The sequence below is a fragment of the Canis lupus genome, chromosome X (genome assembly GCF_011100685.1).
Source record: "Canis lupus familiaris isolate Mischka breed German Shepherd chromosome X, alternate assembly UU_Cfam_GSD_1.0, whole genome shotgun sequence".
Lineage (NCBI taxonomy): Eukaryota > Metazoa > Chordata > Mammalia > Carnivora > Canidae > Canis > Canis lupus.
The window spans coordinates 41,265,421-41,282,843 of record NC_049260.1 but is presented as its reverse complement, the minus strand read 5'-3'; the positions used below and the strand labels follow the sequence as shown (position 1 = coordinate 41,282,843).

At 39.9% G+C, this 17,423-nt stretch overlaps 1 protein-coding gene across 11 annotated transcripts in view; it reads left to right on the top strand.

Moving 5' to 3' along the window:
• The first annotated feature begins 7,232 nt into the window (after window positions 1–7,232).
• ZNF41 (zinc finger protein 41) overlaps window positions 7,233–17,423 on the top strand; it is a 41,271-nt gene continuing 31,080 nt past the window's right edge. For 2 of the 11 annotated variants that reach the window (XM_038587252.1, XM_038587251.1), the window contains exon 1: window positions 7,617–8,040. Coding sequence is in view for 2 of the 11 variants with exons in the window: in XM_038587253.1 (XP_038443181.1) it covers window positions 8,048–8,107 (60 nt within the window). In the remaining 9 variants the exon portion in view is untranslated. Of the gene's footprint in view, window positions 7,324–7,613; window positions 8,108–8,160; window positions 8,249–17,423 lie in introns of those variants that run through there. The other 9 variants (XM_038587250.1, XM_038587249.1, XM_038587248.1 and 6 more) reach the window with 8 other exon arrangements.

Here is a 17,423-nt window from a genome sequence, read left to right as displayed (position 1 = left end):
CCTCTACATTTTTGTTGCTCTTCTTTATACAAAATTAGTTTCCCTTAACTTTTGGAGGGAGGTGGGGTTCAGGGTAGCTTCTTAAATGTCAGAGCTCCCTCTTCTGTTGTTTTTGCATAGTGCTAAAAATTATGGCAACTTGTTTCTGAGATTTCTTGGCTCTATTCACCTACTTTTTATCTGGACATTCCCTTTCCTTACTGAGGTAGGCTGAATTACATCTCCCTGAAAGAAACCCACATCCTAATCCCTGAAACCTGTGAATGTTACCATAAAAGGACTTTGCAGATGTAATTAAAGATTTGAGGTAAAGAGATTATCATGAATTATCCAGGTAGCCCCCAACTGCAATGGAAAGTGTCTTTGTACAAGGGAGGCAAGAGGAGATCGCATAAATAGAAAAGGGGAAAGAAATGTGACTATGTAGGCAGATATTGGAGTGATGGGGCAACAAGCCAAGGAATGCCAGCAACCATAGAAACTAGAAAAAGCAAGGGGTGAATTCTCCCTTAGAGCTCCCAGGGAGCATGATCCTGCCAGCACCTTGATCTTGGCCCAGCAATACTGATTTGGAACTTCTGACCTCCAGAACTGTGAAAGAATAAATATCTGTTGTTTTAAGCCACCCAGTCTGTGGTAATTTGTCCTAGCTGTGGTAGGAAACAGAGTTTGGTACTGGAAGAACAGTGTTACTATTAGAAATATCTAAAAATGTGAAAGTGACTTCAGAATCAGGTAATAGGTAACTCTCCCAGATAGATGCTGGGAGAATGTTAAGGAACAGGAGAGAAAAAAGTCTAGATTGCCTTAAAACAGATTGCTGGTACAAATGCAAATGCTGAAGGTGCTGCTGGTGAGGGCTCAGAAGTGAGGAACATGGTAGAAAAGCCTATATTGTTTTAGAGAATATATATTACATATATATTCAACAAAATGGCACAAATATGAGCATTAAAGTGCTACTCATGATGCCTCAGAAGGAAATGTGGAACATATTATTGGAAACTGTAGGAAAAGTGATCCTTTTTATCTTTTAACAGGAAACATGGCTTAATTATGTCATATAGTGGTATGGAAAGCAGAATTTATAAGCAATGAACTTGGATATTTAGCTGAGGAGATTTTTTTCCCCTCAGTTTGTATTTAAATTCCAGCTAGTTAACATACAGTGCAATACTAGTTTCGGGTATAGAATTCAGTGATTTGTCACTTACACACACTATCCAGGGCTCATCACAACATATGCCCCCCTTAATCCCCATCACCTATTTCACCCATCCCTCCCACCCACCTCCCCTCTGGTAACCATCAGCTCCCCCCATGTTTATTTGTTTCTTAAATTCTACATGTGAGTGAAATCATATGTGGGGTACTTGGGTGGCTCAGTCGGTTGAGTGTCTGCCTTTGGCTCAGGTCATGATCTCAGGGTCCTGGGATCAAGCCCCATATCCAGCTCCCTGCTGGGCAGGGAGTTTGCTTCTCTGTCTCCCTCCGACCCTCCCTCCCATCGCTCATGCTTGCTCTTTCTCTCTCTCACTGTCTCTCAAATACATAAAATCTTTTTTTAAAAAACCACCAACAAAAAAGAAATCATATGGTATTTGTCTTTCTCTGATTGACTTATTTTGCTTAGCACAATACTCTCTGACTCTACCCACATCATTGCAAATGGCAAGATTTCATTCCTTTTATGACTGAGTGACATTTCATTGTATATGTATACAGCACATCTTCTTTATCCATTCATCAGTCAGTGAACATTTGGGCTCTTTCCATAATTTGGCTATTTTTGATAGTGCTGCCATAATCATTGGGGTGCATGTATCCCTTCGAATTAGTATTTTTATATTCTGTAAGTAAATACCTAGTAGTGCAATTGCTGGATCAGAGTATATCTATTTTTAATTTTTTGAGGAACCTGCATCGTGTTTCCACAGTGGCTGCACCAGTTTGTGTTCCGACCAGCAGTGCACAAGGGTTCCCCTTTCTCCACATCCTCACCAATGCCTGTTGTTTCTCATATTGTTGATTTTAGCCACTCTGACAGGTGTGAGGTGGTATCTCATCATGGTTTTGATTTGTATGTTCCTCATGATGAGTGATAGTGAGCATTTTTTCATGTGTCTATTGGGTGTCTTCTTTGGGAAAATATCTATTCATGTCTTCTGCTCATCTGTAAAATGGATTATTTGTTTGGGGGTGTTGAGTTTTATTAGCTGAGGAAATTTTTAAGCAAAGTGTTGAAGGTGCAGCCTTCAAGGTTTCTCCTTGCTGCTTATAGTAAAAAGTGAGAGGAAAGGGGAAAACTGAAGGAAGAACTGCTGAGCAAAAAGGAACCAGCACTTGATGACCTGAGAAATTTTCAGCCTATCCATATTGCAGAAGGTACGAGGATTAGGAGGTTCCAAAAGGCATGTTCTGGAGATGGTGCCAAGAGTGTGGCTAGATAATCTTTTGCTAGTACTGATGTAATTAAGCATGTGACTTATAGATCCCCTCAACCTTTACAGCAGAAGCCAGGAGTAGAAATGGAGTTAATGAGGAAAAACCTGTGGAGGTTCCTATTCTCTGATGGCATGAATCCCTGTGACATACAGAGGAGACCTGCCAGATTTCTGAGAATGTTACACCATCAGAAACACCGCCAGTGAGGACTGAAAGGAACAAAGACAGGATGAGATGGAGAAAGGCTGTCGACTCCTAAAACAAGAAACAGGGTTCCAAAACCACTCAGTTTTAAAGAAAAAGCATGAATGAGTGAGGTTTTATGCCAATAGGGTTGGTCCTCAAGCTATGAAGGATATTCTCAGGCCTTAAAGTCTAATGAAATCTGTCCTGCTGGGTTGCAAAATGGCTCAGTGACAAAGGCTTTCTATTTCCCTTCTATTCTCTCTCTTTTTTTAAAAAAAATATTTTATTAACAGGATGCCTGGGTGGCTCAGTGGTTGAGTGTCTGCCTTTGGCTCAGAGCATGATCCTAGGGTCCCGGGATGGAGTCCCATATCGGGATCCTTACATGGAGCCTGCTTCTCCCTCTGCCTGTGTCTCTGCCTCTCTCTCTCTCTCTCTCATAAATAAATAAATAAAATCTTTAAAAAAATAAAATATCCACATATCAAACCCAGATATGTCTCAAGAAAAAAAGGGCATCTGAGTGGCTCAGTTGGTTAAACATCCAACTCTTGATTTTGGCTCAGGTCATTATCTCAGGGTCCTGAGATGGAACCCCACCTCTGGGACCCATGCCCAGGATGAAGCCGACTTAAGATTTTCTCTCTCCCTCTCCCCCTAACCCTCCACCCCCCACCTTACTCCCCCCTTGCACATGTGCTCTCTCTATATATATAAAAAGAAAAAAATACACCATAATCATTAAGATGATTCTAGAAATGCTAGTGTGGTTTAATATTTATAAGTCAATCAACAGAATTCATTACAACAATACTTTAGAAAAGCTACATAATGCTATTGATATTTTAAAAGTATATGATATAATTCAGTAACCATTATATTAATAACAAAAATTCAAAAGAGCAATAGAAGGAAACTACTTAAAATTGACAAAACCACTTTCCAAAAATTGCCAGAAAACTTTATACTAAATGGTAAAATGTATAAATCATTTCTATTAAAACTGGCAACAAGATAGGGATGCTAACATATGTATTGTTCAACATTGTTTTGAAGGCTGTATTTCAGCACTATCCAATATCCCAGAAATGTTTATATTTAGTGCTGTCCAATACAGTAGCCACTAGCCATATGCAGCTATTGAACATTTGAAACGTAGCTAGATAAGAAACTGAATTTTAATTTATTTGGCTTAAATAAATTGAAATTGAAATCTTTTTTAGGCTTTTTAAGTTTTTGTTTTAATTTCAGTGAGTTAACACACAGTGTTATATTAGTTTCAGGTGTACAATATAGTGATTCCACAATTCCATACGTTGCCCAGTGCTCATCACAAGTACCCTCCTTAATCCCCATCACCTATTTCACCTATCACCCCAGATACCTCCCCTTTGGTACCCTTCAGTTTCTTCTCTATAATTAAGAGTCTGTTTCTTAATAAATTTAAATTTAAATAGCCACATGAGCTTAGTGGTTACTGTACTGAACAGCTAATACAATACAAAGAATCACACCAAATATTGGAAAAATGAGAGAATATTATCTATTTCTGATATGTTGTACAATTAGAAAACTTGAGAGACTATACTAAGAAGCTAACCGAATTGGTAGGTGGTTTTGATAAGGGGCTGGATACAAGATAAAATTATAAAAATAGGCATTTTCTTCCTATACTAACAGTAAACAGATAAGATTAGCAAACAAGCCTTAACAATGACAACAAAAATATTGTGACTAAGAACAAATTTAACCAAAAAAGATGATAGACTTAAAAGGCTACAAAATGTCATTGCAGCATATGAGACATAATCAAATAGAGACACATGAAATCCCTTTGATACAAAGGCTTATTGTAACAAAAAACTTTAACTCTTCCCAAACTATTATTTTAGGGTAATACAGTTCCAAACAGAATCTCAATGGTTTTGTTTTGTTGGGGTTGTTGGGAGGGGGGTAGCATTCATTTTGAAACTTCATTTTAAACTTCAGGGAGTTCTTAGAAAAATTAATTTGCCAGAACAAAACTCCTTTGAAATCAGATTACAGAGACACAATCAAGAGTTCAGGTCAAGCAAAACATATTTGTGACCTTATATAACAAGACTGATTTTTAATTCAGTGGATACAGGGCAGTGTGTTCCATAAAGAGTGCCAGCTGATATTGTTGAATTTAACCTAAGCCTTGTGATCCAGATAAACAGTGAAGGTTCAGAAATCCCCTTACTCTTTTCATGTTCTGGAAAACCTGCTTCCTGCAAAGAACTCCTCTCCCCTACAAGACTTAAACAGGACTCATGGATGCTCCTGTTGTTTACCTATGACAAGGACAGACACAGGCTTTCCAAATTCCCATTCCTTGCCTCATGAACACTGATTTAATCAGAACAAAAATGCTTGTTTAGCCAAATTTCAGTGGAGCTTCTCTTTTCCCTACAGGCTCCTGAACCCGGCTTGTCCCCAAGCCTGAGAAAACACAAAAAACTGTGAAGGTGCCCTCTCTTCTTAGCTTCTTCTGGGAGGGAATCCATTGATCACAGTGGGCACTTTCCCTATCGGATCCCACAGGCCATTCTGCTGCTTATGCAGCTTCTCCTCCACAGATTCTGCTTATCTCACCTCGCTTCCTCCTTACTCACTCTCTAAAAGAGAAGCCCTTTTCTGTTTGGTTTTGAGATAATTGCAGATTTCTGAAATGGAAGCTTTCTATTTCTATTTGATACAGCAAAAACAGAGCTTGACCTTGACTTCATACCATGTGCCACAGTAAATTCCAACTAGATTAAAGGTTTAAGTAGAAAAAAATCAAAGCAATAAAAATTAAATAAATGTTAAGACTCTTTAGGCTTACCTGGAATGGGGGAGGAGGACCATGCAAGATAGGAAATATAGAAGCCAGGAAAGAAAGTTTAGACATTTCTGATGAGAGAATATCTTTCTAATTACATATTGAAGAACACCTATAAAATGCCAAGGAGAAAAAGGGGGTGGGGATACTGCAACGCAACTCACAGAAGGTTGATATCCCTAATGCACAAAGAGCTTCTACAAATCGGTAAAAGACAAATCACTCCAAAGTAAATTGGACAAAAGATATGAAAATTTGCAGAAGAGAAAATCTAAGTGGTCAACAAACAGAAAAAGATCCTGTGTTCCAGTAGTCAGTAAAATGCAAATTAAAGCAATTAAATACTACTGGCCCTCACACTGGCAAACGTGAAGGACAGCACCAACATCCAGATTTGCCTCAATGAACTCATATTTTGCTGGCGGGAGTAGGCATGTTACAATCTTTTGGGGAAGTGATTTGGCTGTATCTATTTGACAACAAAATACCCTTACCTGAATTTAATAATAAACTTCAAAACAGAAGCAAAAAATGAAACCCTGACCTGACAATATAGTGGGAGAATCTCTCTCCTCCATCAGGAACTCATGGGGCAAGCAGAAGAAAATCATCAGGAAGGAAATACATTTCTAAAGGCCCAACTAACAAGTTTGAGCCAACAAACATACATGCTAAACCCAACAACTGGAAAATGCAATCTTTTTAATCAAGAGATGAAACACGTTCGAAAACTGGGCCCATGCTTCATCCTTAAGGCAAGTTTCAACTCATTTCAAAGACTCAACATCATTCTGACGATATTCCCAGAGCACTATGCAATTAAGGTGAGAAATCACTAGCATCAGATTAACTTTGTGTTTGTTTGGGAAAATGAAAAACGGTGTCCAGAACTGTAAAATTTTTCTGTACTCCCTCTAAATTCCTTCTGAGAGTCATTAATTCCGAGAGGAATATGTGACATACTGAGATGAGTCAAATCACAAACCGTTCCTTGGGGGCAGCATTCCAACACCTGTGAACCAAAGCGCCCCCCCCCCTTTGGTTCCCTTTCCCTATAAAACTCCTCTCCCGAAAATGAGTGGGAAATATCAGAGAGGGAGACAGAACATGAGAGACTCCTAACTCTGGGAAACGAACAAGGGGTAGTAGAAGGGGAGGTGGGCGGGTGTGTGTGTGTGTGTGGAGGTGACTGGGTGACGGGCACTGAGGGGGGCACTTGACGGGATGAGCACTGGGTGTTATGCTATACGTTGGCAAATTGAACTCCAATATATATATATAAAACCCCTCTCCCTTATAGAGCACTTCGTGCTCCAGAAAACTCTGGGCTGGGCCTTTCTCCCTGTCGCAGCAGCCTGAATAAAGTACCCATTCCTTTGTCCAGTGAGTCTCGGAGAAGTTTTGCCAAGTTGGACAACGGACTTCTAAAACATTCATGGGGCAAAAGGGGAAAAAGTGACAAATTAGCACTTGAAACCAAACACTAATGGAAATCAATCAAAACCTGGATCTCTGGAACTTTAGCCTTAATGCTTTTAGAAGGAAACCAGGAAGGCGGACTACTGGATTTTTTAAAAATTGGGTGAAGTGCCCCTCCACTGACATCACAGGCCCCCCAACGAGTCGCTCCACAGATACTTGGTCCCTGGCGCTAAATCACCTCAGCGCCCCGCGCCCCGAGTGGTTAAACTCTCGCTGCGGGCGACTTCCGCTTCCTGGCCTAAATCTGACACGTACTATTTCCCCCCCCCGCCCCCCCCCCCGCCCCGCGGCAACCACCCAGGGCCAGTGACAGTCGAGGAGCCCGGCGATGCCCTCGGCAGACACGGGGACAGAGGCGCCGGCAGGTGGGCACGTCGCGGCGCCCCGAGCCCCGCCGCCGCCGCGAGCCACCCGCGCCTGTCAGAAGCCGTTCCCTTTCCCCTAGAAGGAGGCCGGGGAGGGAGCGGGGCGGGCCAGTCTCCGGGCCCGCCGCTTGCAGGAGGCTTCCCAGCGGGGACCGGAGCGGCGGGACTCGGAGGGGGAGCCTAGCGGCGCGCGAGAAAGCCGCGGCCCCCTGGGGATGCGGCCCGAGGGCGGGGCCCCTGAGCGCCGGGAAGGGCGGGCGCCGCGGAGAATGAGCCCCGCGCGGGAGAAGTGCCGGCGGCACAGCCCGCGCTCCTGCCGGCTCGGCTCCCGGGAAATGCCGCAGGGGCAGCGTGCGCGGGTCCCGGCCGAAATGCCCACCCTTCCAAGATGGCGGCTCCCGTAGAGACACTCCCGAGGGGACAGCCATGTTAGTTGCCTGACAAAGTCACCAAAGAACATTTGAAAGCCCGCCTCTCCTCCGCCACGCACACGCGCCAACCCCGCGCGAATGCACCCTGTGGGACTGCGGGCGGCCGGCAGACACTGAGCATGTGCGCGGTGAGGTCCAGACACGGAAGAGTCCCTCCCACGTAGTTTCAACACTTAGGGTTCCTGGACTGAGTTTAACAGGCGGCATAGTTGGGCCAGTAAAGCACTGATATGATTCTAGGGGTGTGATGACATGGATTTCGCACTCAATGATGGTACCTTGTAGGGTGAGTGATGAGGCTTCTCAGAGATCCCCAAGTAGGAGGAGCGTGCAGTGAGTGGCAGAGTTGTGGGGTGAGTGATGGGGCGGGGGGGGGGAATAAAATGGGTAGTCTGTGCGATGAGTGAGGTTCTAGGGGTTCTCTAGGGTGAGCAATGAAGAGTCTATGGGGAGAGCGGTGAGGATTCTCAGAGGTCGTTGATGGGGTCTGCGCGGTAAGTGATTGGACCTGTGGGATAAATGATGACGGTCTGTGAGCTGAATCATAGAGGGTTAGTGGGGTAAGTGATAGGGGGCCTGCAAGATAAATGATTGGAGTTCAGCGAGTGAACTGGTGAGGGTGTTTAGGGAGTAATGGGTGGGCTGTGGAGTGAATGGTGGAGAGTTTGTGGGGTGAGTATTGAAGAATCAATGAACGAACCGTGGGGTGAGTATTGCACGGTCTATGACGCGTGTCATGGGGTTTATTGAGTGGATAGTCAAGATTTCTGTGGTGTCAGTTTTGCATTTATTGGAGAGTAGCGATGGAGGGGCCAGTGGAATCAGACAGGCGGCCTCACAGAGTCAGTGATGGGTGGTCTTAAACTGAGATGGGATTGTTTCAAAACCCTACTTTGACTTTGTTGGGCTTCCCGTATCTTTGTTTTCTGCGTCATTCATTTCTCCCCTTGATTTCATTATTTCTCTTCTTTGGGTTATTCTTATTTTAAAATTGCTAAGTTGAATACTTTTCTCATTAATATTCAATCATTTTTCTTTTATAAGCATTAAGTTTCTGAATGTTTCTCTGAGAACACTTTAGCTCCATGTAACAAATTTTGATGTGTAACATGTTTTCTAATTTCTGCTGTGGCTTTCTCTCTGACTCCATAGTTGTTTAGATATGAGATTCTGATTTCCCAAAAAGTTGACATTTTTATTACTGATTGCTAAACTACACTCAGAGACTGTCATCTGAGTGATTATTAGGTGCAGAAATGGATGTTCCTTGAAGTGGATGGTATGTATTTGAACTTTAAATTATTTTCCAAAACTTTTGTGAAATTGGTATTCCCCACCAGCACCATATAAAGGGGCTCACTCTGGGGTGCCTGGGTGGCTCAGTGGGTTCAGCATTTGACTTGGGCTGGGGTGGTGATCTCCGGGTCCTGGGGTCAAATCCCCCACTTGGGCTCCACACTGGTGGGGGAATCTGCTTCTCCCGCTTTCTCCCTCTGCTCCTCTCCCCCGCTTGTGCTCTCACTCTATCTCAAACAAATAAATACAATCTTTAAAGAATAGAAAAAAATAAAAGACTTTAATATCCCCTCCCACACTGAATATTGCTGCTTTTTAAATTTTCGCCATTCTGAGGGACAAACAGAATGATATCTGTTTTTACTTTGGTATATAGTATCTTGTTTTACTTTGATGTGCATTTTCCTGGCAACTAGTGGTTGAATATCTTCTCATATGTTTTAAAAATTTTTCATATCCTTTGCTCTTTTTTTCCTTTAGGTGGTTTGTGTTTCTAATTTGTGAATATTAACCTTCTGTCATTTATTGTGATTTTTTCCCTTTATCTCTCTTTATAACTTAAGTTTTGAAAGATGTCTTCACATATAATTAGAGAAAATAATCATCTGATTAGAGATATCTGTCTTTTTCCTTTTAAGGTTCTGAGTATCTTATCTTGCCTAGTGAGTTCTCCCCACTTAGTGCTTAAAGCAATATATACCTTAAATTTAACATTTTTAATGTTTTAATTTTTAAGATTAAATTTCAGTCCACCTGGAATTTACTCTGGTGTGTGGTGTGAGATGAGACTGAAGTGTGTATTTTCCATTTGAATAGAAAATTTGCAAGCATCAATCATTAAATGAACCCACTTTTCTAACTCAACCTAATGCCACTTTTATCATATAGATTTCCAAATGTAAGTTGCTCTATTTCTGAGCTCTATTTTTCCTTCTAATATATGTATATATTGCGTTTCAAAAAAGTGTATTGACTTTTAGAAATACTTTTAATATCAAATAGTGCTAGCCCCTTCACTGTTCTTTTTCTATCTTTCTTTTTTGGTTGTTTTCTTTAGTATTCTTTAGCATTAATTATTTCATATGAATGTTAAAACCATCTTGTTTCAAAACAACCATTAAAATAATATATTTTATAGTTTTCTCCTTTTTAAAAAGATTTATTTATTTGAGAGAGAGTGTGTGTGTGTGCAAGTCGGGGGTGGAGCAGAGGGAGAGAATGTCAAGCAGATTCCCCCCTATTGAACATGGAGCCTGACACAGGGCTCCATCTCACGACTCATGGGATCATGACTTGAGCTGAAACCAAGAGTCAGAGGCTTAATGGACTGAGCCACCCAGGTGCCCCTATAGTTTTCTTTTTATAGACCCAGCACCTTCTTTTTATAAATTTTTTTTAATTTTTATTTATTTATGATAGAGAGAGAGAGAGAAAGAGAGAGAGAGAGAGGCAGAGACATAGGCAGAGGGAGAAGCAGGCTCCATGCACTGGGAGCCTGATGTGGGATTCGATCCCGGGTCTCCAGAATCACGCCCTGGGCCAAAGGCAGGCGCCAAACCACCGTGCCACCCAGGGATCCCCAGCACCTTCTTTTTTTAAAAAAAAATGCATACTTCAATATTTTACATTTGTTTTTGTCACCATGGTGAAAAGCATATTTTTTCTATTTTCAAAGGAAAAAAAAATCTGTCAATTTTTGTATTTTATTTCTTATCCAATGCAATGATTAGATTCTCATGTGAGTTCTAGTTGCTTTTTATGGTCTCTTCGTTTTCCTAGATAGAATATCATATTGCAGCCAATTAACAATGATACTCTCTCTTCCTTCCAAATATTTATTCTGATTACCTCATCTCCTCTTGCATTAACTAGCACTTTTGGAACAATGTTGAATGATACTTGATACAGGGTATCCCTATTTTGTTGCTAATTTGAAAGTGAAAGATATTCATTCATTCATTCATTCATTCATTCATTCATTCAACAAACATCTACTGAATACCTTCCTCTTGCCAAGATACTGGGTTTGAAATGCTGCATGGCCACTTACTAGCTACATGATCTTTTTTTTAAAAAAATAGATTTATTGATATAATTCATCTACCATAAACTACACATTTTTTAAAAAGATTTTATTTATTCATTCATGAGAGGCAAACACACACACACAGAGAGAGAGAGAGAGAGAGAGAGAGAGGCAGAGACACAGGCAGAGGGTGAAGCAGGCTCCATGCAGGGAGCCTGATGCAGGACTCGATCCTGGGACTCCAGGACCACACCCTGGGCTGAAGGCAGGCACTAAACCCCTGAGCCACCCTCAGGTATCCCCAAACTACACATTTAAAGCTTGCAATTCAATGGTTTTTAGTATATTCATAGAGTTGTGCAGTTACCACCACAGTCTAATTTTAGAACATTCAGAAAGAAATATGGTACTCATTCTTCATTCCCATTCTGTATCCTGCTGCTGCAGGCAACCACTTTGTGTCTCTGTAGATTTAACTATTCTGAGCTTTTCAGATAAATGGAATCATACTATATGTGGTCTTTTGTAACTCTCTTCTCTCACTTACCATAATTTTTTCGAGATTCATCCATGCTATGGCATGTATCAGTACTTCCTTCCTTTTTTATTACTGAATAATATTCCTTTGTAAGGATATACCACATTTTGTTTTCCCATTCATCAGTTGATGGACATTCGGATTGTTTCCACTTTTAAATACTATGAATAATGCTATGAACATTTGTGTCCACATTTTTGTGTGGACATAAATTTTCATTTCTCTTGGGAGTGGAATTGCTAGATCATATGGTACCCCTATGTTTAACACTTTGAAGAACTGCCACACTGTTTTTCGAAATGGCTGTGCCATTTTATATCCCACCAGGAATGTATGAATGTTCCAATTAGTCACATCCCCACCAACACTTGTTGTCTTTTTTTTTTATTCTAGTCATGGGTATGAAGTGGTATCTCATTGTAGTTTTGATTTCTGTTTCTCTAATGATTACTGATATTGAATATCTTTTAATGTGTGCAATGGACTGAATGTAGTCTTTTCCAAATTCATATGTTTACATAACTCCCAATGTGATGGTATTAGGGGTGAGGTCTTTGGGAGATGATTAGGTCACAAGGGTGGAGGTCTCATGCAGGGGGTTAGTACCCTTAGAAAAGAGACCTTAGAGAGCCCCCTTCCCCTTTACGCCATGTGAGAACACAGTAAGAAGATGGCTGTCTATGAAACAAGAAGAAGGTTGTCACCAGACACCAAATCTGCTGGTGCTTTGATCTTGGACTTCCCAGCCTCAAGCACTGTGAGAAAAAAAATGTTTGTTATTTAAGCCACCCAGTACGTGGTTGTTTGTTGTTATAGCAGCCTGAGGTCACTGACAATGTCCTTATTAGCCATTTGTGTATCTTCTTTGGAGGAATATCAATTCAAATCCTTTGCTTATTGTTCATTGAGTGATTTGATTTTTTTATTATTGAGTTGTAAGTGCTCTTTATATGTTCTGGATACAAGTCCCTTTTCAGATATGTGATTTGCATTTATTTTCTCCCATTTTGTGGTTATCTTTTCACTTTCTTGGTGGTTGACTTTGTGGCACAAAAGTTTTTAATTTTGATGAGGTTGAATTTATCCATTTTTTTCTTTTTTGCTTGTGCTTTTGATATCATTGACTTTTTTCCCCCCAAGGAATTATATTGGAATGCTTATCTAAAACCAATTGACTGTAGGGCTGCCTGGGTGGCTCAGTCAGTTAAGCATCAGACTCTTCATCTCAGCACTCAGCTGGGAGTCTGCTTCTTTCCCTCTCCCTTGGCCCCTCCCCTGCTTGTGCTCTCTTTCATATATATAAAATAAATCTTTAAAAAATAATAAAATAAAATAAATTTACTGTAAATGTACAAGTTTATTTCTGAACTCTCAATTCTATTTTATTCATCTGTATGTGTACCCTTCTGCCAGTACCACACTGTATTGATTTGTGTAGCTTTGTAGTAAGTTTTGAAATAGGGAAATGTGTCCTCCAACATGTTCTTACTCAATGTTTTGGAAATTCAGGGTCCTTTGCATTTCCATATATTTTTAAGATCAGCTTGTTACCCTCTGTAAAAATGCCAGCTTAGATTTTGATAGGGGTTGTGTTGTGTCTGAACATCATTTTGGGGATTATTACTACCCTAATGGTATTAAGTTTTCTGATCTGGACATGTTTTTAGCATAATGTTCTCTGGTAGGTTTTTTGGTAGTCATTGTAATATTTTTATATTGCTCTTTTAATTTGTGTTTTTATTAGGAATGGCTCCTGAATTGTGTCAGATGCTTTTTGATATTAATGGTCTTATGGTGTTGTACTCTTTAATTGGTTGCTGTAATGAATTATATATAATGTGGCCCCAACTTTGCTTTCCTTGGATAATTTAGTTTGGTCAAGGGGAATTTTTCTTATGAGACATGGTTCAATTTGAGTTAGTAATATTTTATTTAAAAGTTTTGCCAGGGGGCATCTGTGTGTCTCAGTTGATTAAGTGTCTGACTCATGATCTCAGCTCATGTCTTGATCTCAGGGTTGTGAGTTCAAGCCCCACATTGAGCTCCATGCTGGGTGTGGAGCCTACTTAAAAAAATTAGAAGTTTTACCATTATAAGAAAACTGTTTAGGGGCGCTTGGGTGGCTCAGTCAGTTAAGCATCAGTCTTCGGCTCAGGATATGATCTTGGGGTCCTGGAATCGAGCCCCACATTGGGTTCCCCACTTGGTGGGGAGTCTACTTCTCCCTCTGCCCCTCCCCTCCCTGCTCATGCTCTCTCTCAAATAAATAAATAAAATCTTTTTTAAAAAGTACTTGTAGTTTTCTTGTTTTTATACTATATTTAACATGTTGCTATTAAAACTATGCCAGTTTTTAACAGGAATTCAGGCGATTTCTATCTTTTTATATGTTAAAATGGCATGGAGATTATTTTCTTTAAAGTTCAGCCATTTTATTTGTCCATTCATGCATGTGTGAACACTTGGGTTGCTTCCATCTCTTGGCTAGTATAAATAATGCTGTAGTAAACATAGGGGTGCATATATCTTTTCTAATTAGTGTTTTCATTTTATCTGGGTCAACAACTAGTAATGGAATTACCAGATCATATGGTATTTCTATTTTTTCATTTTTGGAGTAATATCCATACTGTTTCCACAGTGGCTATACCAATTTACATTCAGAACTGGTCTTTTAAAATAGTAAATTGCAGGGGTGCCTGAGTGGCTCAGTGGGATGAGCATCTGACTTCAGTTTTCAGGTCATGATCTCAGGGTCCTGGGATCAAGCCCCACATTGGGCTTCCTGCTCAGCAGGGAGTCTGCTTCTCTCTACCCCTCTACCCCCCACCCACTTATGTGCTTACTCTCTCACTCTCTCTCTCAAATAAATAAATAAATAAATAAATAAAATCTTTAAAATGGTAAATTGTAATTACTTTCTTTGATTACTGGTCTTAACAGATATCTACTTTGGGAGATTAATTTTGGTTTATGTTTTCTGGGGATTTTATATTCTGCATGTAATGCTTAGTTAAATTATTTTGTTTACTCCCACTTTACTCTTCTTTGTTAAGACTGCTTTAGTTATTCTACGGGCTGTGCATTTCCATGTAAATTCTAAAATATGCTTGTCTGTGGGTGTTGAACATATTCTTATGTACTTTTTTGCCCTCTGTATATCCTCTTTGATGAAATGTCTCTTCATGTCCTTTGCCCATTTTCTAATTGGATTGTTTGTTTCTTGGATGTTGATTTTTGAGAGTTCTTTATATGTTATCATTATGAGCCTTTGTCAGATACTTTCTCACAGCCTGTAGCTTTTCATTTCATTCTCCTAACAGCATCTTTTGCAGAGCTACAGTTTTTACTCTGTTGAAGTCAAATATCTGTATATTTTTCCTTTATTGCTCATGTTTTTGGTGTCCTATCTCAGAACTTTTACTAAGCCCTAGGTCCTGATGATTTTCTCCTGTTGTAGTCTTCTAACAGTTTTATAGTTTTACATTTGAATCTGTGATCCATTTTGGTTAATTTTTTAAAGATTTTATTTATTTATTAGAGAAAGCACAAGCAGAGGGAGCAGCAGAGGGAGAGGGAGAAGCAGGCTTCCTGTTGAGTGGGGAGCCCAATGTGGGGCTCGATCCCAGGACCCTGGGATCATGACCTGAGCTGAAGGCAGACCCTTAACTGACTGAGCCACCCAGGCGCCCCTCCGGTTAATTTTTTGTGAAGTGTGACATTTAGATTGAAATTTATTTTGTTTTTTTCCTTATGAATGATCCAATTACTCTAGCACCATTTGTTGAAAAGACTCCTTCATCCATTGAATTGTTTTTGCACCTTTGTAAAAAAATTAGTTGGCTGTATTTGTGTGGGGCTATTTCTCGGCCCTCTCTTCTGTTTCATTGATCTATGTTTCTGTCCTTTCATTGGTACCACATTGTCTTGATTCCTGTAATTAAATAAAAAGCCTTGAAGTCAGGTAAATTGATTTCTCCCACTTTATTCTTTGTCAGAATTGTTTTAGCTATTGTAGATCCTTTGTCCTTCCATATAAATTTAATTTTGCCTATATTTACAAAAAAATTCTCACTGAGATTTTAATAGGAATTTATTAAGCCTATATATTGACTTGTGAAGAATTGATATTTTTACTGCAGTGAGGCTACCCAACCATAAATACAGTATTTCCATTTATTTAGATATTTAGATGTTTTTTACTTCTTTTATCAACATTCTCTAGTTTTCCACATGTAACCCCTATACATGTTCTGTTACATTTACACCTAAATATTTTACTTTCTGAGTGATGTAAAGTATTGTGCATTTGTTTCATCATGTTCATTTGTAGTAAATAAAAATACTGATTTTTACATGTTGTTCTTGTGTCCCATAACCTTGCTGAAGTCACTTATTACTTCTAGAGGTTTTTGTGTAGGGTCCTAGGGATTTTCTATCTGGGCCATCATGTTATCTGCAAATAGGATCCGTTTTTATTTCTTCCTTTTCAATCAATCTCTATGCCTTTTGTTCTTTTTTCTTGCCTTATTGCACTGGCTAAAATTTTCATTACTATATTGAATAAGAGTAGTGGTAGTTGACATTCTTGTATAGTTCCTGATATTAAGAGGCAAACATTCAGTCTCTCATTATTAAGTATGATGTTAGTTATAGTTTTGTAGGTTTTTTAGATTTTATTTATTTATTTATTTGAGAGAAAGAGAGAAAGAGATAGCGAGGGAGAGCACAAGCAGGGGGAAGAAGGAAAAGCAGGCTCCCCACTGAGCAGGGAGCCGACATGGGGCTCAATTCCAGGACCCTGGGACCTTGACCTACTTAGCCACCCAGGCACCCCAATGCTAGTTATAGGTTTTTTTTTTTTTTTGTAGATCTTATTTTTATCAAGTTGACAAATTTAACCTTTATTTCAGGTTTTCTAAGAGTTTTTTTTTAAATCATGAATGGCTGTTGGATTTTGTGAAAACATGTTTCTGCCTCAATTAATATGATCATGTGATTTTTTTTTTTCTTCTGTGGCTTGTTAATATGGTAGATTGCATTGACTGATTTTCAAATATTGAACTAGTCTTGCATTCCTGGAATAAGCCCCACTTGGTTATGGTATATAATTCCCTTTGTGGACCACCTGGGTGGCTCAGTGGTTGAGTGTCTGCCTTTGGCTCAGGTGGTGATCCTGGGGTCCTGGGATCAAGTGTCGCATTGGGCTCCCTGCGGGGAGCCTGCTTCTCCCCCTGCCTATGTCTCTGCCTCTCTCTCTGTGTCTGTCATGAATAAATAAATAAAACCTTTTTAAAAAATTTCCTTTGTATATTGCTAAATTATATTTGTAATAATTTGTTAAGAATTTTTGCATCTATGCTCATGAAGAATATTGGTCTGTAGGGTTTTTTATACTTTTTTGGTTAAGAAATGGAATAGTTCATCAAGAAACATCCTTTTTAAAAATATTTTATTTATTCTGAGAGACAGAGAGAGGGAGGCAGAGGGAGAAGCAGGCTCCCAGGGAGAAGCAGGCTCCTTGCTCTGCAGGGAGCCTGATGCAGGACTCACAGGACCCTTGGCATCATGATCTGAGCCAAAGGCAGACAACCAACTGAGCCACTTAGGCATCCCCAACAAGAAACACCCTATTTTCAAATGCAGGTGATGACAAAATGTGCAAAATTTACTATGCAAACCATGTATAATTCAGTGGGAAAACATTAGCACATCAAGAATGTGACTTTTGTACTCTACTTTTGGTATCAGGCTTTAGGAAATGAGTTAGCACGAATTCCCTCTTCTATTTTCTGGAAGAGATAGTGCG